The 23,428-nt window shown below is 42.2% G+C and overlaps 1 protein-coding gene across 2 annotated transcripts in view; it reads right to left on the reverse strand.

The window, feature by feature from the left end:
• Positions 1 to 16,054, reverse strand: part of CACUL1 (CDK2 associated cullin domain 1) — a 50,361-nt gene extending 34,307 nt beyond the window's left edge. For both annotated transcript variants that reach the window (XM_086752367.1, XM_086752366.1), the window contains exons 1-3: positions 15,627 to 16,054; positions 8,793 to 8,919; positions 4,178 to 4,280 (exon numbers count right to left, since the gene is read on the reverse strand). In XM_086752367.1, coding sequence (XP_086608493.1) covers positions 4,178 to 4,280; positions 8,793 to 8,919; positions 15,627 to 15,912 — 516 coding nt within the window. In that variant the 5' untranslated portion in view covers positions 15,913 to 16,054. The remainder of the gene's footprint in view (positions 1 to 4,177; positions 4,281 to 8,792; positions 8,920 to 15,626) is intronic.
• Positions 16,055 to 23,428: the final 7,374 nt, after the last annotated feature.

The raw sequence follows: 23,428 nt of genomic DNA on the forward strand, positions 1-23,428 counted from the left end.
GTCAGAAGTCCTCAAAATAGCGGAATGGCTTTTACAGTAACCTGACTTCAAGCATATTTTTCCAAGGAAACAACAGATGAGAAGATATTTTCATACACTGCATCGACTGGTTCGAGAGCTGACAAGACAGCAGGCTGAGAAGTTAGTTGTAAGGATTAATATGAGGCAGGAAAGCTTTCTGGCGTTGCACAGACCCTAAATCTGCAGGTCCTGGGGGCCACACAGCAGCCACACAAATTATCTACCAACACCAGTGACCGCTCACTTTAGTCATGTTCATTATAAAAAAAAATAAATTTGATGTTCATGACAAAGAAAAAAAACCAAACCACCACACACATACACATTCGTACATATCTCAAGACATAAAAGAGAAAAACCCCAAGCCCTCTGGAGTGTTCAAGAGCCAAAGCATGCTAAAGTAGTTGGCTCCAAATTAATCCAATGCTTTTAGACAGATGGAATTTAAGCAAGAAATTCTGGTGGTTGAGCTCTACCGCTTCTGTTTGACTTAAAATAGAAACAACGCAAGCAAACCAATGTTAATTTACTCGGAGAAAGACTGATTCTCACTTATGAACTTCAATTAACATAAAAATTACATACAGTTAGTGAATTCAACTGTTGAATTCAACAACAAAAAAAAAAAACCCACAAACAACAAACACACAAACAGAAAACAAGAGATCCCTGTTCTCTTTTCTCTAAATACAAAGAGGGTGCAGCATGACAAAGAACTGCTTTTCAGCTTTCGGTCATACCTCAAAGGAATTACTGAGATTGTTCTACCTAAAATGAAAATATTCCACTGCACTTGCACAAAAAAGCTACTTTCATCATGTGCAAGCTCAACGCCTCGGTGCATTTTGACTGGCAGTGCTTAAAGTACTTTCCAGTGCCTTCTGCTGAAGAGCTACATAATGGGCAGATTACTTCATTTTAAATGACTTTATCAGAGTGCATAAACATAAGTTAAGCCAGAAACACTAGTGCCTAATGCAAATACAGTTTTATCCATTTTAAAAAGAAATGTATTTAATTTGAAAGCATATGCCTGTATATCCACCCTACCTCGTACATCTGAATGAATCAGCACTTACCCACAAAACCAGTTGTCATTATTTTTAACCACAACACAATGGGCTATGTCTATTACCAATAAAATGTTTCCAAATAAAGCATCTTGGAAAAATTATCTGTATACTACAGGCTTCACAGACCTCAAGACAACAGGAAACATGTTCATTTGTGTTTTCTGCAACCACTCATTTAAAAAAAAAAAAAAAAAAGCACACAAAATACAAAATTCTGACCAACTCAAGAATTAGGGAAATTTACTTCTCAATTACTGCAAGCTCCACATGGCAAAACTCAGCCTTACTAATGCGGAGAAGCTGGATGTTCACTGCTCTTCATCTAATGTCTAACATGCAGAGAATACATCAGCCCACCCATATTTTCATAATGCCTCTGCCACCACCAAAAACTAATTTTTTTGAGGTGAGAATCTGTGAAGCAGATTCAGGAATGCATGTGGCAAAGCTACACAAGGTGTCTTGCAGTCTGGAAGAGCAGAAGTCACGCAAGGGATGACCAGGGAGTGTGTGCATGCCCCTGGGTGGACACAGAGCCCCAGCAGCAGCATCCGAGACACCCAGCCGCTCCGCTGACTTCAGCTGAGTCCAGCTGGTCAGGCAAGCTGAGGGCTAAGCACATTGGGCTGGGGAGGAGTTTCTGCAGTGAATGCCATGCAGAAAGATGACAAACCCCAGTAAGGCTAGAATCATGCTGGATTTGAGATGCTCTGAGATGCTCCCACTTTTACTATTTGCTATCTGACAGTTTTACTGCTTTTGCTGGTGGTTCTTGTAGGAAACAGCTTGCTCTGGCATGTCGGTTACATGCAGACATTCTGCAATCCACTTGTCATTAAACTGTTGTGCTTCTATGCAAAGAAGCTGCTTGGCTTGTCCGGAATAAGACACTGCATTTGCCTGACGTTTCACTTCTCATGATCATCTGCTTTCTCACACCAACCAACATTCCTGCTTATATGGGGCTACATTTGCATCTCTGCATGTAAACAAAAAAATAAAAAAAAATCTTGCATTGAGCCACCCCTTGCCAATTAAATAGAACTCTGCAATTAGATTAAATATTGTTGGCAGGTGGAATGGGTTTATGTCAGAGAAAGCAAAGCACCACATATGGTGCATTAAAAGTATTCACATATATAGGGGTTTTTTTATTGCTTGCCTGTGTGAACTAAAAACTTTGAAGTGACCAAAATTACCAAAGTAGTTTGTTGTTGTTGTGAGGGTAAAGATCAAGCACAGCATTTTCAACATAAAACTCAAGTGACTGAGTGTCACCAAAATGTATTAATATCAAAGAAGCATCAGGATAATAAAATATATTGCAGTAAAGTAATTTCTTAAGCATAAATTTCACTATCCACAGCTAAAACAGTTTCTTTACAGGACAGTTTTCTAAAGCACATGAGTTTTACTTCAAGTATCTCAAAAATATGGATTTACCATCCAAAACTAAAGTCATGTTCACATCAGACAAAACTCACATAACACACTCAAAGTTGGTATGATCTTACATTACAGTCCTCTTGCCACAAGGTGTGTCTAACCTACGTAAGAAAACTTTTGCAAGACAAAGATTGCATTAAATAGTTGTCTCAATTGTTCTTTCAACAGCTGATGTTCACAAGGCAGCCTTGTTTTTAGGCAGAAGCACATAATGCACATACATGCTAAAGCAAACTTTAAAAGCAGCTGCCTCAGTCAGTTTTGGAACTTTAGAGGAAAAAAATCAAGGACTACCACAGACTAAAGAATCTGGAGTATTCCCAAATTCAAAGCAAAGTAATGCAGTACACTACCATGGGCTGTATCAGAAGAACTGGCCAAACCTGTACAGCTGCAATGATTCACAGTTCTCACAAGCAGAAGGAAAATGCACAGGCTGCACCAGCTCAGCAGAACCAAGGGAAGGCTTTCTTTTAAACACCATGTCCATCTACTCTAACTAATTTTTACAGAACAGTGAGGCTGTCATTCCATCAGGAATAAAGAAATTGCAAATGAGAAAAGCAAAGAACAAAGCTCAAGATGACCTAGATATCCCATAGTCAAAGATTGTCCCAAAGACTGTGCCCATTAAATGCAGGGTGGTAATTTTTCTTTATAAGGAAAGCAACAAGAGGAAAAGAGTGAAATGAGAAGGATAGAGCGATCAGTGTTATATATTTTGATGGGAATGCACGCTTACCCAGAAGCGCCTGATGCAGTTAAAAGTAGTAAGACTGCTTTTGACTGACAGAATTTAGTTATCAATTATTAGAAGCACTGAAGGAGCTGCAGTAGTTTAGGATTCTTTTGTATTTGGCATCTCTACTTGACGCGCTGCAAGTCAGCACACAATTCAAACATCAGTTACTGAAGTGACAAAAGCTGCAGGGAAATAAAACAGCATTGCTGCTACAGCAATGACAATTTCAAGAACATGCCTGGAGATTCTAGCCTAAAAGGACTTTTCTACAAGGAACACACGTGAAAACAAACATGGATGTACAAATAAGATGCAGAGAAGAATAGGGATATACAAACTGTATTAGGAATGCTGTAAACCACTGACATCTAGAGATAGGCAAGAAAAATGCAGAATAAACTGTAGCACAAAACTTTCATATGCAATAATTCCTAATTTATACTTCACAATTCATATTTTTCACTTCAATTTTTTTCCTTTACATCTTCCCTTTTGTGCTGCTTGTGATGCATGAGGACCATAAATCCTTTACATAGATCAACACAGCAATGGCAGACATCCATGTCATGCGCTCAGATCATGTTTGACTGAAGCATTTACATCCAAGATTACACTGTAGATTTCCCACTCTCTAATCTTTGATGCTGTATTACATATTCAAGTTTAGCCACTGCTCTCCACGTGGTTCAGATCTCTAAGGCTAATCAGTGCCATACAATTGGATCTAGTAGTTGGTATTCCATCTGACTGCCAATTAGCAAGTGAAGTAGTCTACAATTTAGTAAGCTAGTGTAAATCAGTCTTAATGCCAATCCCCTCCACGGGCCATCTACATGCTGCTCCGATATAATCACAGATCCCAGGAAAGAGAGAATTAGATTGTGCAGCTTCTTACCTGCAGCTCCTTTGAGACTCTCTCTAAGTGGTTAGTTATCTTTTTTATTAGGTCACTATACATCTGTTCCGAATGCTGCTGGCATACACACTTATACACACAACTGCAGAAACAAATATAGGAACAAACAATGAACTTACAACAGTTTGCAATGAAGGGTAACAGACTTCAAAATATTTTGTTCAAGTCTCAATTCAGAGAATAATAGAGTTAACTGAATGATTGCTAAACTTTTAAACACAGTCCTAAGCTTGGAAAGAGCTCCAGCAGACTTTTAAGTCTCCCCTGGAGGTCTGAGTGTGTCCGTCCCGTTCCCCCTACCTGACCTCACTTTAACTTACAAGTTCTCTTAACAGTGCACTTCAGAACAGCCAGGATAATTCTGTCAACAGCAGAATTCTGGCTCTTGTCTCTCCTATGTGAACGAAGTCTCCTTTAAAATTAGCAGGTTTAATGATTATATGCATATTCTAAGGTAAAATCCTTTTAGCCCTTCTTTAAAAAGAAGGGTAACACTGACACGCATCAAAACTGTGCTGATATTTTAGAAAGAAATGGTAAAAGTTCTAAAGTTACAGACTCAAGCATATTACTCAATCCCTTGCTACTTAAATTCTAAGAAAACCCTACATTTTCACAATAAACAAAGACACAAAGAAAGAGTAACAAAACTTCAATTCTACATTCCATGGCTTGGATGTGTTAACTCTGGTCTCCAGTGTTACCTCTGGTTTTTAAGAACATTTTACTGCTCTCATACTGCAACATAACATATCTGCCAAATAAGGCTATGTGTTAAAAACATATTTACCACAGTCATAAAACAAATAACATATATCACTTTCAGCAAGCAGGTACATTAAGCAGTCATCATCATCGGGACTAACACCAACATTATCTGTACCGAGCAGCTTTTACTTCTCCTGAGAGCTTTCATTCTTTGAAGTCAGCATTTTGAAAGCTAGCTGCCAAAAATCAAGAAGCACAAGGAAGATTTCACCTGGAATCCCGGGCAAGCCAGATCTCCTCCCCACACCTCTGGTTTGCTCCCCTCTCCCTCCAACCCTCCGTATGGAGCGCTGTGACAGAGAGTAATTTAAGCCAGAGACTGCTCCTTAGGACACACACAAACAAACTAGCAAGGTCCAGATCCCAGACTTAAATTCTGCTGGTTTTTAATAGCACCAAAAGCCTAAAGCTATGGTAGAACAACACCGTGACTCTGTAGGGGAATTATGACATTACAATTCTCTACTGAGAAGAACGACAACCAAAGTGCAAAAATGGGATTACAACAACCGTAGACTACAGGCTATCAGAATTTTCTAATGTAAGTGAGAGGTTAGGCACCAACTCCAAGCCTTCAGGAGCCAAGATAGCACTGTCATTCAATAATTGCCATTCTCTGAGTCTTCCGGAGGAAGGTTTTCCAAGTGAGTTATCAGTAACTTTTAGAAGTTTGTATCTATTCCCTTTGACAACTACAAAAGCCCCAAAATGACAGCATTCATTCCTATGCAAAGTCTGCTTATTTGGCAAACCATGCTATTGCTTAAAAAAACAAAGACACTATTTTCAAAATAATTGAGTATCTGTAGTTTGATATTATTTAAACAACAAAGTCATCCTGTTTCTTTCACATTAAGCCTACCAACAGCAGATCCTATTGTGGAACAAGCAAGTGCAGAAGACATTCCGGTATGATGTAGGAACAGTAAAAATATCAATTTAATTTGGATGAAAGGGAGAAACACTGATAAGAAAAGACAGACTGATTTTTGTGGTCTCTTACAAACCAGTCAGCTAGGTAACAACAGCAAACAGCCATGTGTTTGTTTGCTCCGTAACTAACCAGTATAAAGCCACTTCCACAAGTTGACAGCTTCATTTGCAACAATGCAACAAAATTGAATTTTAAAGTACACATCTGCTTAGTGTTACTACAATATTGCTATACCTACTTCTGCAACTCATTCTCTAGTCAAACATCAGCCTTGGTATGCGTGTGCGGAGTGTGTTTACATTTTATTTGAACACTTCTATTTAGAGGTTCCTTCCCCACTTTCAGATCCTGCTTTCAGTTCCTGACTGGGCTGATACTGTGAATCATCCTTGCCTTGCTATTACCCAAAAGAAGTCACAGGCTTGTGAGTCCTTTACGATAACCAAACAGCTTAGGAAAAGGAAGACCCAAGCAGGACATTAGGAGATCTGAGTTCTGTAAGCTGTCTTGAAGAACAGCAATCTAATTGCATTGTACTCGGGACGCAGTCGTAACGGTTGCCAGAAGTACATCTTAGCTGTTCACATTTTCCTCATCTCAAATTCCCTCCACATCTCTCTGTCACTATCTTTAACCTTTTTAATAGGAAGTGACTATGCAGGGGCAGGCTTTGGACTCAAAGAGGAAAACAGTCACTAATTACACTTCGATACCTTATGAGTAAACTGATCCATAGTAAATATCTGCATACACACCTTTGAAGTTATCTCCTAGCTTTCACTGCTGTGGAGTAGACACCTACAGTTACCACTGATTATGTCAAATAGAGTAGTTTGGGTATCTAATAAGATATTGTGAGTTTGCATTATTGAAACCTGGATTCCTTTAGTCAGCACAAAGACGATCAAAAAGACCACTGTATTTTCAGCTCAGTTTCACTGTAAAAAAAAAAAATATAAGAGATATGTAGCTGTTCGAACCACTTAAAAAAAAAAAAAAAAACCCCAATTTTTCAGACTAAAGAACTAGCCTAGGGAAGCAGATAGGATCTAAACCCCAACTCTGCTACAGACTCTCCATAACACTCCAAGCAAGCATCCTCACTAAATTCAATTAAAAATCAGTTTTCCTTCCCTTCTCAATCTATCTTGTCTAAATGGTCAGTCAAGCAAAGGAACACTCTAAAATAATTAAAAAAAAAAAATCCATCTCCTGGTTGGAAGAGGCTGTGTCAGAGTAATTACAACCACAGACAGAATTTTCAAAATAAAACTGAAATGCTAGCTTTATCAATAACACTAAACTACAGAATAGTGCTGGTAATAGTCAAATACATGCAACAGAACTGTTTATCATTACAATACTGAATCAAGTGTCACCCTGATGTGCAAGGGTCATCTAGGAGAAACATAAAACCAACAATTCCTTCAATAAATACAATTTTTGAGGAGTAAAAAGGTGACAAGGATGAAGTCCAGTTATCTAAAAATCGTAACTAGGTACAGATCTACTCTAGATATTAATTTTGTACACCTGCTCTTTATCAGAGATGACTGTCAAGAGATGTTGGCTTAACTCTTACTGATGGCTGTTTGCACACTGGGGATTTCAAGCTGGGGAAAGGATTTTGATTACTTACATGAAGCTGCAAAATTCATCTCTTAATTCAAATGACCATCTCAATTATTTATACACATGATGATGTCCAAGTCCTGATAACAGCAGTTCCAGAAGTTTGGAGAGGAAAGAGGAAGTTTATTAAAAGTTTTTAACTGGAATTGAGAGGGAAGACTGAACGCCTGCCATTCTTCTATCTGGTTCCCTAAGCCAAAGTTTCAAAGTAGAGAGACAAAGTGGCCAAAAGCAAGTGGGCAGGAGACAATACAGCTGAAAACCTCTAAAAAGAGCAATGACTGAATTGCCAATGCTATTTCTTAGCTATCATAAAGAAAATCAAGACAGCAGTGCTACCGACCGTGTTTCTGGCAAGGGCCAATAGTTTTAACAGCATCTTGGCCAGCAAATGCAGTAGCAGCTACCCAGTTTCCACCCTATTTACCTACACATTGGATATCTTTCTCCCACAGAACAGAAATCTCCATTGTCACCAATCTCCAAAACAGCTTCCAGGTCTCTGAAGTATCTAGTACTTTGGTTTGGAGCAGCTGAGTGGTTTTAAAGCAAACTCCCTACCACCCTCGCTACTGTGCACTAGCTTAGTCTGCAGAGCAGTTCTAGTGAGTGACTAGATTCCTTTCACAGCAAACTGCAGTTCCAGGTCAGGTACAAATCAAATGTTCTCCAGACAAGAACAGAGACATAAAGGACTGAACACTGTGTCAGTCCTTCAGACAGCGTCTAACTGCGCACGCAACGAGATGGCGGGCAAGGGGGAAATCAGGCCAAATCTACCTGATGCAAAACACACAAGGGACAGTTTATACGGATGGACCTTGGCACCAGTTGCTTCTATTTACTTCTGCACCTCTACTGCACCAGACTGGTTCCTATTAGACATGACGAAGAAGCCTTTTGAAATGTTAAGTCAAACGCCTACCATCTCGGTTTCTTCTTCCTCTTTGAAGAAAGGGATGGTGAGACTTTAATACATTACGCTAAGAAACTGTGGTGGAGCTTACTTCAATGTTAATGTTTTCAATACTTACGCATTTTAATTCTTTAGCATTTATTCCTGTTAACATGGGATGTCAAGATATGTATCTATTATTCACTCATTCCAATCATTTAAACAACACTGTATTTCACATAACCTTCCCCCTTTCCTCCTCAGAAATACAAAATATGACATAGACATAGGCTGCAAGACAAAACAAACATTTCACTTTAAAGAAAAAAAAAAAAAGTAACATAGCACTTAAAAGATTTCCTTACCTGTATATTTGTTCATAGGAGATAGGGATGTAGTCACCAGGACTCTGGGTTAAAAGTTGATCTATGGCACTGTCCAACTTTGGCCAATATGTGCTCTTATAGTCCTCTATTGTTATAACATTCATCACTACAAGAAAAAGACAAAACTACATTTAGTAACGCCAGCTAAAAGATTAGAAGCAAGCGAATGCTCTGCAATTTCAAATCATACCAATAAGCTGGCCAAAAAAACCGAGAACGATTCACTTCCACTAAGACAACCTCATCTAAAACAAAAGCCCAGACTTGTCTGTAGCTTTTTATTTACAGAAATTAAAATAAAATCAGAAAACCTGCGAAATCAGTGCTTGGATATTTCTTAGGGCTCCAAGTCACAGAGAAAAAAAACAAACTCCTGAGAGTTCTAGCACGACAATCTAACAATAATAATAATTTTTAAAAGAGTAGTTCAGCAGTTAGCTCAGATTAAGAAGTTATACAACTTTGTGGGAGTCCCGAATCAACAACTACCACTGTATCTTTACATGCAGAACGAGCTTCAGCCAAGATTAGTAGTTTTTAGAACAGAATCACAGAATCATAGAATCATTAGGGTTGGAAGGGACCTTCAAAGGCCATCCAGTCCAATCCCCCTGCAAGGAGCAGGGACATCTCCAACCAGATCAGGTTGCTCAGAGCCTCATCCAACCTGGCCTTGAACATTTCCAGGCATGGGGCATCCACCACCTCTCTGGGCAACCTGGGCCAGTGTTCCACCACCCTCAGTGTGTAAAATTTTTTCCTAATATCCAATCTAAATCTACCTCCCTCTATTTTAAAACCATTACCCCTCGTCCTATCACCACAGGCCCTACTGAACAACCTTCATACTCCTTCCCAACAGATGTTTTCATTTTACAAGCCTTAGGTGACAACAGCAGCTTCCTTGCCCTAAAAGCTGATGCAATTCTCTCTGCTCCCAGGTAACTTTTTTGGATCTGTATTACAGTTCCCTCTCTAGCAGGCACAATAATATTCTTTTTCCAGATAAGAATCAACACAGGGACGAATAAGAGGCATATAAATTAGCATTCCCCAATACTCCCTGATTTTCCTCCTGAGCTTCCCAGCTGCACCCTCTTGCATAAGCCAGTCTGTGCACCTTCACAGACACAGAAGAGTTTTAATCTCTCTCTTTTCAGGGAGGATTTCTGAACTACCCACACATGGCCCAGTTCCAACAGCAGCAACGGTAGAAGGGTTAACACCTTCCCTTCAGAGATGAATTCGCAGGACTACTCTGCTGGCTTGTCACACCACGGTAGCTTCATTGCACTCACTCAAAACAAAGCCCTCAGTAACTAACAACACAGGGTATACTTCATATCAAAACTATCCGGTCCAGGAAATCAAAGTCATTTCTTCATTTGAAGTCCACATGTGGGTCTGGGCTATATGGAACAGAGAACAGAGATAGTTCTCACCCCTAACAATCCAGTTGAGGCACTGAACTGAAGAGAAATAGTTTGAATAGGGCTGCATTTTAAACACATGTGTAAATGTAGATTCACTGCTGGGTTTGAGGAGCAAGATTTCTGAAATGTTACTTTCACAAGGGGTTGAAAGGAGCTAGGTAAGTCACTTTTGGCAGCATTATGAAGAACAATTCCAGGAAAATAAAGGCAAAACAATTAACAGTGTCATGAGAAAAAGAGTGTAAAGAGAACATGGAATAACGAGAGGTGTGAGACACGAAAGTGTTTGAACACTATGTGTAAGAGCAGGAGCAGCACTCCTGGGCTGCAATCTGGAAGTACAGCACCTTTTGCTAACAAGTTGATAAAGGTTGTGAGTGTGGGTACACAACTACCAGGACATAAGCCAACATGTCTAGCAAGTCAGCTCCATGATGTACAAGCATCCATGCAGTCAGGAACAGCACAGCACCTGCCTGACAGTAAAGTCACCCCCCATTCACCTGTCTCGCAATGACTTGCTTGAGATCTCGCCCCTTACACAGCCCAGGCTGCAGGCAGATGTTCTTTGGAGCAGGTTCCACACAGTAGCTTTACTATTCACGCTTACACTCAGCAGCAAAATTTGAGCATTTATATTTCACTTTGTTACCCCAAAAAAGGTTCATCTCCACAGAAGCACTCTGTTCCACAGAAAACACTAAACTGAAGTCAGCATAAATGTTAGGCCAAGTCTTGATTTAAGATTTCAACATATAATCACACCCACATCTGGTTTAACATATGAAATGAGCTCTGTCCATTTGAAAGAAAACAGTCAAGTAAGAACTGAGAACACTGCAAAATAATTTTAACAGGTTGTTGAGATGTCGATTTTTTTTTTTTTTTTTTTACAATATGGAAAAAGAAAGCAGTACCAGATAGGAAGGCCTGCCCATGAGAAGTGCCGCACAGGTAAAAGCCAAAATGCTTTTAGAGACAGCCCTAGGAGACTTCCATATGAAACACTGACAAGTTCAAAGTAACATTCTAGAAAAGCTTCATTTTTATTCAAAAGACTCTTACAAGTATTATTTCATTTTATTTCCGCACTTCAGTTCTGAAACTAAGCCAATCCTAATATTTACACAGTTAAGAGTCCAAAGACTACACACTGAACAATCACTATTTTTATTCTTCTAATCCAGAAAACAAATTACTTTAAAATGTTAATAACTGTCACAAGTTAGTAAGTCCTTTTTTTTCTGGCAGGGCTTACACACACACAAACTCTGCAAGAACAACCTCAAGACTGGGAAGGAAAGGACAATCACACAAATCCTTAGAAAGAAAAGACAGACTGCCCTTTCAGAAACTTATTTAATTTTTTAGTTTTTAGTCTTTTTTGGATGTGATTCTTAAATGTTTATCCCTACATTAGGTATCCAAGATTTAAAAGGATTTGTCCAACAGCCTCCGTTTCCAAATCACAAGGAAAGAATGATACTAAAAGATGACTTTCCTTTTTTGAGATTTATTAAGTTTCTGGGAAGTGACACAGATATTTTGAAACAAAGCATGCTAGAATGCATGATTTTATCCAACTACAGCAAGTCTGGGAGAGAAAACATCTGATTGAATGGAAAGGAAGTCAGTATTTTCCAGTAAATTATAAAAGACTTCACAAGTAAAGCTTGAGAAGCAACTACTATTTTCCATATACAGAAAAGTTCAAAAGAAAAACTGTTTAAATCAAATGTAGCAGTGAAACCATTTAAGTGAAAAAGAATATGCATGAGCTTCATATCATAACCCAGATATTTCAGTATCACAGCCATAACTGAAACACAGCCTGCTCCAACCTAACACGTTCTTTGATATCAACTTCAATCAGCAGAATTGCAAAAAACACTAAGATTTTCAAAAAAAAAAACCAAAAACAAGAAGTCCAAGAGTAGGTATACATCCCCCGTGAAATTGGTAAGAAAAACTTAAAACCAGACAGCTCAAAAAAGATGCTGGAACAGTATATAGGCACAGGATGGGAAGAATATAATAGTAATTTAAAACAAAATCGTTGATACTGTTGGTTTGTTATTTAGAGGAGACAACTTAAGTGGAAAAACTACCCAAAATGCTTACTATGGTCACAAAAAAAACCCATTCTTCTTTTAAAACTACAGCTAAAAAAGCAGGGGACAGAGCAGGACGGGTAATCCAACCTACTGTCAAGTAAGCAGACCTCCATCTGACAATTGTGTCATTTATTCTGACAGCAAAAAAAAACAAAAACAAAAACAAAGAAAGCAGTTAGGCATCTTTCAGAAGCTTTATTTCATCTCACAAAATGACATTTATGAAGCCTTACTGCTTTATTAGCAATACACCCTACAATCCTAAAATATTTCATCAAAGTGTAAGCTCTTCAAGCAGATGTCTGAGACTAACCTACAGACTTGTAGCTGTCGCTGCGGCTCTGCGCTTTCCTTTTCCTCAGCCGCCATGCGCACGTTTACAGAATAATTTTGCCATATCCCCCGCCTGCCACATCCCAGCGTACATTATCAAGTTTATGCCTCTGCCCTGCAGTTGCTTTCAATTCCATTCTATTTTCATTACCTATTTCTCAGTCTGTGTTAAGACGGGTTAGTAAAAGTAATGTTAAAACTTTGTCTTCATCAGACAATTTGCCTGCGCAGCAAAGCACGCACACCACGCTGACTGTGTTATGCAACAGCGTAGTCAACAGATTTAACGGATATGGCAACACTCACGGCCACGCGGGCCCACCCGAAATGGGACCGGGATCAAGGGTATTTATAACCATCCTTGCTTGAAAAGGATGAAAAAAAAAAAAAAAAAACAACCAAAAAAAAAACAAAACAAGAAGAAAAACTCTTCATTTTCTCCACATTTCAGACACGCTGTAATGACTAGTACAGAGGAGTTTCACTTAAAGTAGAAAATGCTCTTACTCTTCTTTTCTCCCTTATGGCCTTTGAAAAATATTTTTCATAACACTACTGCTTTATAAATCCTTAACTATCACTGAAGCTGATCAACTGTAAATAAGGGTTTAGTTATAAGTTTACCACAACATGGAAATATTTCTTAAGTTGCTTTAACTAGACAAAAAGCTATCAGATGAATTGCACATTATTAGATCTGATTTTAGTTCTCAGTCTCGCCAAAATCTCAAGGAAGGAGGAGTGGATTTGGCCCCTTAGAAAGATTTTAAAGGGTCTCCGTGTAACCTTCTTCCTCCATTAGTCTGCCAGGTGAAAAGGCCCACCAGACAGTTTTATCTGCAACTACAAACACAAATAAAACCACCATGGTGCAAGTAATTATGTCTTGAAACACAGGCATTGGATTTTTTGTTTCAGAGGAAAGAGTTAGGAGGGGGAGACCTGAATGTCGCAAGGTGCTTCAATTTATCATAGAATTGTTGGAAACCGTACGTCACCCGCATTTTTGAAGATCACCTGTAGGATAAACTGTCTAAGACTAAGACTGTCCATGAAGCAAGCAGGGCATGAGTCCTTGCTCACTCAACTGCAGGAAGTTCTTCATGCAGCAGAGAACAGACAACTTTCCTATCGAGCTCAAGACCGACAATCAGCTTCTCTACACGTGTCCTGCCAGTGCTAAGGCAGAGCGGGCAGGAGGGGATCTAGCACACACTGTCTCCCTTTTCACCGCATGTTTACATCGAAAGCGACCCTCTTCCCTTTTGCTATACATGAAAACTAAACAGAGGAGATCAAGGGATCCTTTGTCAGAGCCAGGATTAGAACAGGCAGGATCCCAGCTCAGCTCCTGTACTTTCCCAGTCCACGCCACTTCACTGGACCTGTTCTGTTCATAGAATCCTTTAGGTTGGAAAAGACCTTAAAGACCATCGAGTCCAACTGTTAATTACACATACGTTGTGACAACTATCCACAACACAAAGGTGTAGAAAAGTTCTTACGAACTTAACTCAAAGAATTTTGTATTTTACAGGAATTTTCATTATCTTTAAAACAATACTTAACATCAGTAAGACAGATATTGTGTTGGGATAGTAATGCTGGAGAAGTGAAAACAAGAACTCAAAACCCACACCCTAAGCAAAATCACACACAGCTGCTTCTCCTCCCCCTCAGACAGAAATTGTAGATTAACTGGAAAGTCACCTTCCCATTTGGTGATGATCCAGCTTGAAAACCATTTTCATTCTGAAACAGAAGGAAAAAACTAAGACTCTAAATTTCTGGATTACGAATTCAAGAGCTCAGCTTAGCAAGGCCAAGTGACATTTCATTTCAACTGTCCCAAGTGTTTACGAGCCACCCCGAGGTACCTGGAGCCCTGACAAGCAAGACAGGCTAAGAGCCAGAAAGCTCACGGAGTCTGGGAGCCTCAGCTTCAAAGCTGCCGGCCTTGGCAACGCGCCTAGAGCCACGAAAGCCAGGCTAGCAGGCAAACAGGCATCCAGAGGCCTGAGCTTCCAGCTTCTGATCAGCTCTGGAGCCGAGCTGCTGAGGAGCGGAGCAGGTGAGCTAGCACTGGGGAGGAGTGGGGAAACAAAGGAAAAAAGGTGTGTTTCCCATCAGAATTCAACACGACAGTTACACGGTTACATTTCCAGGAAGAGTTTTAACTAGCCAAATCCAAATTTTCCTACATCCATTAAGGAAAAGGGCATATTTTGCCCAGAGGCATGAGTTCTGGGAATGAAAGCAGAATTGAAATGAACAGCAGAAAGATATTTCCTTGCCTGAGCCCTCAGAGCAGCAAAACAGAAAAATTTGCCATTTCTGTCAAAAGCTCTGTGCAAAAGACGTTTTGGAACTATTTTTTTGTTGGGGTGACTTTGTCTTCAGCTGTTCTCACGGGGCCTCTGCAGGCACACGTCCCTTCCAGGACGGCACGCCCTTTCCAGGGCCTCTGCACACACTGCCATCCACCACCAGCCATCACAAACAGGTTTCAGACCCATCTTTGGGTTTCTCAGGCAGAAGTAAAAAGTCTTTAGGAAAACACGACCTGAGAGAAAGACTTCAGGAAAAGCAGCTGTGCCTCTTTACAGCTGGAAATCCTGCCTGCGCTCGCTCTCCCAGTTCTGCAGCCAGATCTACCACGTCACTCTGCCATGACAGGAAAGCAGTAGAATTTGGGGTGCGTGCACGAAAGGGGTTATTTTCTCCTTCCAAGGCGCCTTAGCCCACTTGATTTCGCTTCGAGAAGCCTCTCGGGACGAGACCCGCGTAAGGGACCCGCCACAGGACAGACCTGAGCCTAGCCACGGGCGCGGGAGCAGGGGGCAGCGGGGGAGCGCAGGCTGAGGAGGCAGCGGGGGCCGAAGTCCCCGACCCCTCCCCGTGCCCCGGGGGCGGAGGGCAGGGCGGTCACTCACGGAACTTGGAGGTCGAGGCGTTGATGTTGATGGCGGCGGCGATGGCTCCGGCTCCCCCCTTACCGGCGGCGCCCCCCGGCTCGCAGCCCCGCAGCACGCCGTTGGCCTCGGGCACGGCGGGGAGCTCCGGCCCGGGGGTGCTCAGCAGGCGGTCACCGAGCGGCGCGGCGGCGGGGCCCAGCAGGTGCCGCCCGTAGCCGCCGGCGCCCCAGTTGTTGTGGTTCTGGTCGTCCATCATGGCCTCGCAGCCGCCGCCGCCCTCCTCCTCCATGCTCTCCTCCTCCATGGTGGCTGCCTGTTTGGCGGTGGGGCGGGGAACGAGACGGGGCGGGGGATCACCGCCCGCCGCCCATGGCGGCCGCTCTCCGCCCGGCGGGGCTCGCCGCGGCACGGCTCCGGGCTCGGCCCGCCGCCGCCAGCCCAGCCTCCGGCCGCACAGCGCGACACTTTGCGGCAGGCGGAAGACGGCGGGCGGACCAGAACACCGTCCACCCGCGGGGCATGCTGGGGAGTGTAGTCCGGCGGGGCGGAGCCGCGATTGGTTGGAGCGCGGAAGGAGGCGGGGCCGCAGGGCCGCCCGCTGTGCATTGTGGGGCGGCGCCGGGTGTGCCGGACCTGTGAGGCGGTCGCAGGGCGTGGGGGGGGCTTAGCGCTGCCCGGAGCGGAGCGGCGAGGAGAACCCCTCTCTCCCGGTTCCTCCCGAGCCCAGTGATTCATTTCAGCTCGAGAGGGGAGGCTTCAGCGCTTGGCTTCCCCTTCCCGCTGAGGGGAGAGCCGCGGGGCCGCCCCTCCCCGAGGCCGGGGCCTGCGCTCGGGCCTGTGGTTGCATCCCCCTCTAGCGGGGAGGGGCTCGAGAGGAGCACACACACACACTGTTGTCTTCTCATGTGGTCCATTCCAGTATATTTTCTTTAGGTGTTATTTTCATTTGCAACCGGTTACTGCAGTGAACCGCGGGTTTTCACTAAAAATAAGTTTCCAGTGTGTGGGTCTCTGCTCTTGCTTGGCGAACCAAAAAAAGTAGATAAAACTTAGATAAAAGCAGAGGTGTCTAGACTTCCTTCCAAAATGTCTCGTGAAAAGTGTGTCATTTGTTTTCCAAATAGAAACGTCGATTTCTATTTTAGCTTGAGATGAGATTGCCCTATTTTATAAAAGCAGAAGATGCCGCTGGAGAACAGATCTGTCTCGAGTTGCTTTGATAAAGGCAAGTGATGAAAAGAATTTGTCCCTATTGCATTTTTTTCTTATATATTTGAAGTAACAGTGTTTTTCTTAGATGTTCACGCTGTGAACATCAATGGTTTGCTCAGACCAACATACCGTCCTCTCCGGTTTCCATCTCAGCAGACACCAGCGAGTCACAGTTTGTCTCAGAAACCAAAAGCTGATCCGGCACATGTAGATCTCCAGTTATGGATTCGGCATATTCACATGCCTGTTTTTTGGCTGCCGGTCTGTTTCTACTGACACCTTAAGCACAGCTGGAAAAAGGACTTGACCAATTCTGCTACGTTTTTGCATTTTCTGAGTGGGATGTGTAATATAATGCAAATATCAGTGGAGTCATTTATAATGGATATTAAACTTGGAAAGCTAAAGCAGCAAACCATTTTTAGCTTAGGTAAGTGTTGCAATTTTCTGATAATCACAAAGAAGCGTAAATGAAGTTTGCATATCTTCACTGCTTGAGGAAACACGTTTGTGCTGCCAACCTGCAGAGCAACTCCCTCGTACCCTCCTGCTGAACCGCTTCCAGTGATCTGAGGAGCAGGTCTCAGATTGTTTGCCAGTGACCTGAGGAGAAATCAGGAACTTACCCTTATCATCACAGCTTTATCTTTGTCTTATTAGTTTCAAAAGTGCTTACGTTAACATCTAAGAGCAGTGGAAAAGCAAGAGAAATCCAGTTCTAGGATTTCTTAGTTTCTGTTTCATGCTCCCTTCTTGCACACGCCTGTTTTTGTCGCAATCTCTCTAATTTGCTGCCCAGCTGGGGCCTTTTGGAGTTTTTTTTTGCCATGATCTTTAGAGGTATGTCTCCTTTCTAATCCGTTTCACAACGTTCCTTGCACTGTGACTACACTCGCTGCACTTCCTTGTGGCAGGAGTCCAAAAGAGCTTAAGAAATACTTCACTGTGGAGTTCTCTACAGAGTCTCCTCTGTTGCCTTGTGCAACAAGCTAGCTCATCTTACAAATCAAACAAGAAGCTCTTTCTTGCCTCCCATAAGGCAAATGACAAGCTGCAACAGTCATCTATGGCTCATGCTATTTAAACACATGACTGCATGCTGATAAAAAAAAAAGCACTATCAAATACTTCATCGTTAAAGCAGCACTTGTTTTTGCACGCACTTCAGAGACTTCTCCACATAGTCTCCTTTTTTCCTCGTCAGCATGTGGAAGTTTGAGTCAGGCTTTAAATACTGTCTTGGCAATACCACAACTATAATTATTTCCAGTATTAGCTGAGAATGCAATGTGCAAACGCAATTCTGACAAGACCTGAGTATCCTCACGTCTCCATAAAATCCCTGGAGACTTGAGACTTGTCTTTACTGTAACAGGTTCATCAGCAGACTGTAGGACTTTCACCGACAAAGTAACGTGTAGCTGTCACACTTTCATTTTAGACTCCTGGATCCGTATTTAATTACCTAGAAAAGGATCAGAAGCATTCGTTACCTCTTCATAATACTTACCTGTTGGTTTTTTTTTTTTTTTGGCTCAGAACTTTTGATAACCAGGTCACAGCCACAAGCTTTACTCCAAATTAAAAAGGAAGATCAAGGTTTCCTAACAGTACCCATGGAAAGTGTGAGTCATTAAAGAAATACTTTCTACACAGAGATTTGTAAAAATGAGCTTTTCCCTCTGGGCTCTCAGAAGCAGGCTGCGGCACTTGCTTCTGCTGGATGTTTTATCTTCTGTGTAGTTTCAATTTCATATGAACATTGTATCACACCGATAAGGGTATTTTCTTTTTCCTCAGACATTTGTGTTTATAAAGCCGAATTACGAGATGCCCCAGCACAGCTGTTGTGGCACTCCATGTCACAGCTGGGTGTATGTAGGTAGCAGTCAATGATACATGAAGCCTGTCAGGAAAGGATATGCATAATACTTTTTGTTTTATTTCCTACTATTGCTGATAAACATTATGACACGGATACAAGTCTTCTTATTTTAAACCAGATGATTCTTCCTTACTTCCCGAGCGCCTGGTCCAGCGAAGTCAATAGGAAAGCTTTCATTGATTTCAATGGGATTTCAATCAAACCCTATCACAGCATGTAAAATGCTTCCCAGATTTATAGCTCAGGTTCTAAAAAACAAATGAAAAAAAATAAGGAAATCATTCTGACAAGAAAGAAATATAAATGCTAAGCAGAGCCTTAAATAGCAGTCTGTCAGGAGGAGCATGAAACGAAGCTCTTTCAATGGCAAATAAGACAGCCCCTTGCAGAACACTGGCAGAGAGCAGATAAACCAAAAGGGAGGTTTGAGCCCTCGTTATTGCTGAGACGTATTTTGACAATCTCTGAGAGATGACTTGCTTGAGCTCAGAGAACCGATAATCCCTCCGCAGTCTGGCAATGTGTACCATACCCCTTCCAACAGCAACTGCCGCTTAGGGCAAGCTGATTAGTGTGAAGTTTTAACGGAAACGTGCCAGTTACGGTATGGAGAGACCACTCTTAGTGTTTCTTGACTACATACAGTCTGTGAACACAGACTATGTACAGTCTGTCTCATTATATTACAATCTCCTAGCTGGTCTCTGCCTAGGAAAAAAAAAAAACAAAAACCAAAGAAAAACCAACAGCTTATGTGATAAGCCCGTGAGAACGAAAGGCTATTAACACATTTTATCAGCACTATTGATTTCTGAGAGTTCGGAAGAAGGAAATGCAGCACAAGCAGAAATCAGCTGCCTGAAAGGAACAATCCCTGCCATCTTCCACAGCCACGAGAAAGCAAAAGAAACAGTATATTTGGAACATAAGGAAATTCCAGCTACCCACCACCACGGCAGCAAGAGCCTGCTCGTGCCAGGTGCCAGCACCGTGCCTTTGGTGGAAAGAGAAGCACACGCTCGCCACACAGCCAGGGAACAGCGGAGTAAATGTAAACTGCTGATCAAAACCAAACACAAGCACTCCAGAGATGTTTGTCCTTTCTCCCGTACGATGCTGGACATCCAGGTATGCTCTTGCTGTGCAGGGCACAACAAAAATACTTAGTCAAATCAGATCATACTCTCCTGAAACTAACAAAAATAGTAGGAGACACACCACGGTCTGCTCCCTGTTGCCCCTGGGTGCATATGCAAAAACTCAGCTGGATAATTTGCATTTAGGGTAAATGGGAAAGTTTTGCTTTAGGTTCAAGTGTGTACCTGCTTCTGTCCTTTAGCAAGTAAGATTTTGTTCCTCCTCTCCAGTCTTACAAAGAGAACAGGACCCAGAAGTGCGCAAAGCTGTTTATAATGAAAATGTGTTTTCAAACCAGCTCCCTTTTCTCTGCCTAACTGGCGTCGTCAGCAGGATACTGAGAGTACAATGGCTACAGTCGTATATCCACTGAAATTTTTCCAACTTCCCCACTAGTAGTCACATTTCCTGCACCATCTGTGCCTGATGTGCGGGGCCCCAAGTACCCTAACTGGCTGTAATCAACATGACCAGCCTCATCCAGGACCCCCACCCGTAACCCTTCTACCTTTTGTCCAGGAGCCGGATTTAAGCTCAGCGCTTGAGGTTCACTCCTTGCCTGTGCTACCTGTGCTATGCTGTGTACGTCCTGTTACCTTTCTCCACCAGGTCCTTGCCTGTTACTCTCTCCCTCATAAATTATTAAACAGGATTGTTTCAGGGTCTGTGTCTGTGTCCTGGATATGAGGATAACTCAGTGTTTGGCCCGTGGGAACAGGCAGAAGAGACCGCCCTGCGCAGCCGTTTTCCCTGGGCCGGACCCTCAGCTGAACGTACGCTGGATGCGCTGTGTCAGTCAGGCACGCAAAGCAACACCGTAACCCAAGCCCTGGGGACAGCAGGATGGCTGGCGTTTGTATCCTGTAATTTTACAGCACATGTATTTTGCTCGTACGGGTTTGGTCTTGGTTTTACAGCACTGATACAAAGCACAATTATTTTAGCATAATCACAGTACAAGCATTTTTGTGGCATGTGATACCGGTTAATCCTTCTAACAGCAGGCATGACCAGACTATTCTGTCCCATAAGCCGATATCAAAAGGAACTCAAATTTAAATAATAAAATGTATTGGCTGGTATTCATTAGTAACCTCATTTTGGTTGTTTCTTGGGTCTTTGGTCAGACAATTTAATGTATCTGGACTACACTGGGCCAGCGCGAGCAACAGAAAGGACTCAGAAATCAGCACTCTACAAAACTAACTGCCTGCCTCCAGCTGCACACGTGGAAAATCTGGAGTCTGATCTATCAGTGCTCATGCACCACAAAATATGAAGACAATTGAAGACAATTCCCTAGCACTGGCGACGTGATGCCACTTGCACACAGCTTTCTTCAGCTCCGTGGCTGTCAGCCCTTGTGCTCCGTGTCGCTCGTGCAGGTTCTCCACCGAGGGTCCTCACCAAGACTGGCTCCAGCCCTGCACCACCCATGCTCTGCAGCTCAGCTGGCACTGGTGTGGTCTCACTGGGGCCAAAGTGCATACATCGTTCTGGCTCCCCGATGGATTTAGGTTCTCCAAGAGAGGCTTGATACATCTAATGCTGTAAAAGGCTGTGGAGGCATTTTCGTGGATGCTGTTTTTACAGCTCATCATTAGATGTCAGCCTGCTCCCCTGGGACCGCGGGGCTGGGAAGTCGTCAGCCGCACGGGCGCATCCAGCAACACGTGTTTATAGGGTAGCATTTGGAAATAAACACAAAAGCCCCAGGTTTATTAATGCAAAAGAAAGAAGCAAAACAGCATGTAAATTTTCTGCTGTTTCATCATGTTTTCTCATTTGACTTGCTCCATTATCTCCTGGTAATCTTCCGCCGAGCCTCCGCCTCCGCTCGGGGTGTACAATCTATTGTAAGTGCTCCAAAAGCGCCCCATTTATCAAACCAGTGCTTCTTGACTAACAGCAAAAAGGAAACTCTAGACTTCTCAGAGCAGATTTTTATTGTATCGTTCAGTATTTCATTTCTTTCTCACGGTGTATTCAGAGAATACGCGTGAGCCTGTGAAAACTTTGGTTCCAGTGAAATAAGGGCACATAATAGAATACATCAAGTAACATTTTTGGAGAATCTGCCAAAGCGTTTGTGCTTTAATCTTCGATCCAGGTTCCCCTTTCCACTTCTTTAGCTGAGAATGCAAGTACAAAGATGTGTTGGTTATAAAAGCACAACATTTTTAGTCATTTAAAAAAAAAATGAAAAGGATTTTGATGCCAATAGGATTTTCTCTGTAGTGAGGAACTTTTTTAAAGGGGACATTACCAATACATTTAGGTATAAAATTTAGGAAAAATTTGTTAGTTTTCCATGAGTGAACAGAGTGAAAAACTTTCATTCCTTCTAGACTTCCCACAAGTAAATGTAACAGCAGCATTGTACTGGTTACCAAGAGCCGCAAATGTAACAAAACATTCTGGTTTGATTTTTCTGAAATCAAAATTCAATAAACCACTGTATACAGTGATGGACAGATCACCCGGTAAAGCCAACTGTCATTCGCCTAGAGGTGGAGCCAGTCATCTGCAGGGCTGAACACAGAGGAATGACATTTTCTGAGCAATAATGCAGCAAAACTGGAAAAAAAAAAAAAGTAAGTCACATATTTGTTTGAGTAATGGCTATGTGTGTGATACATCCTCACCAGTAGTGAGCAGCGGATTACTGGAAGGTTTGGAATATATTTGTGACAACCACAAGAGGTTTTCAGGGGAAAAGCTGGGGAGACTGGGGCAGGGGGGAAGAATCATTGCAGAAGCAAAAAAAAAAAAAATATATATATAAAGGGGAAGAGAACAAGTGGCACCTCCCTTACAGGGTAATGCTTTGCTGCCCTGCCATATAGAGCCCTGCTGTCTTGCACAATGCTTTTAGGCATTAAGCAGCACTTCTCTTGCTGTTTCAAAAATAGGCCTTTCTGGGACAGTTAATCAGATAGTAGGAAAGCTTTCTGCACATCTTTAATTTGCTTTCACATCTAAGACATTCTGCAATATAGTTTGCTCAGCACATATCTGGCTGGCGTGAACCACCAGCATGCTGCAACAGAAGAACTGACGCCCAGTTTTTGTTTTGTATTAGATACTGGATATCAACTTCCTCGTTCTTGGTATTTTTTTCAGAAGATGGAAAAGTAGCATCCATAGTTCCTCCTACTGGAAGATAATGCATGAATTAACCATGTCTTGAGTTTTCAACTGGATGGTTATCTTCCCATAGCTATAAGAGAGGAAATACTGGTCCAGTAAAACTTTTTTTTTCTAACAAGCTGTCATGGTGGGGAAGGCTTTAATGACAGTTTATTGCGTGGTTTCTTGGTCTGCTTTCAATTCAGAACTTAAAGGAAGGTCCACCCATGTATTCTGCAGGACTCAGTGCCGCTTCCAGCTTTCCGTTCCGCATTATCTGGGTGTCCAGAAGTTGATACCTGCTCTGATCCACTCCAAAATCTCTGCTGGCCAAAGTAATGTCCCTTCTGTAAAATACTTTAGGGTGAAAGGAATGACACAAATGCAAGTGGTTTACAAGACAAATTTAAACACAGAAATAACAAATGCAAGAGATTTTTAAGTCAAGGACCAAAGC

Source organism: Chlamydotis macqueenii, chromosome 7, assembly GCF_036417535.1.
Source record: "Chlamydotis macqueenii isolate bChlMac1 chromosome 7, bChlMac1.mat, whole genome shotgun sequence".
Taxonomy (NCBI): domain Eukaryota; kingdom Metazoa; phylum Chordata; class Aves; order Otidiformes; family Otididae; genus Chlamydotis; species Chlamydotis macqueenii.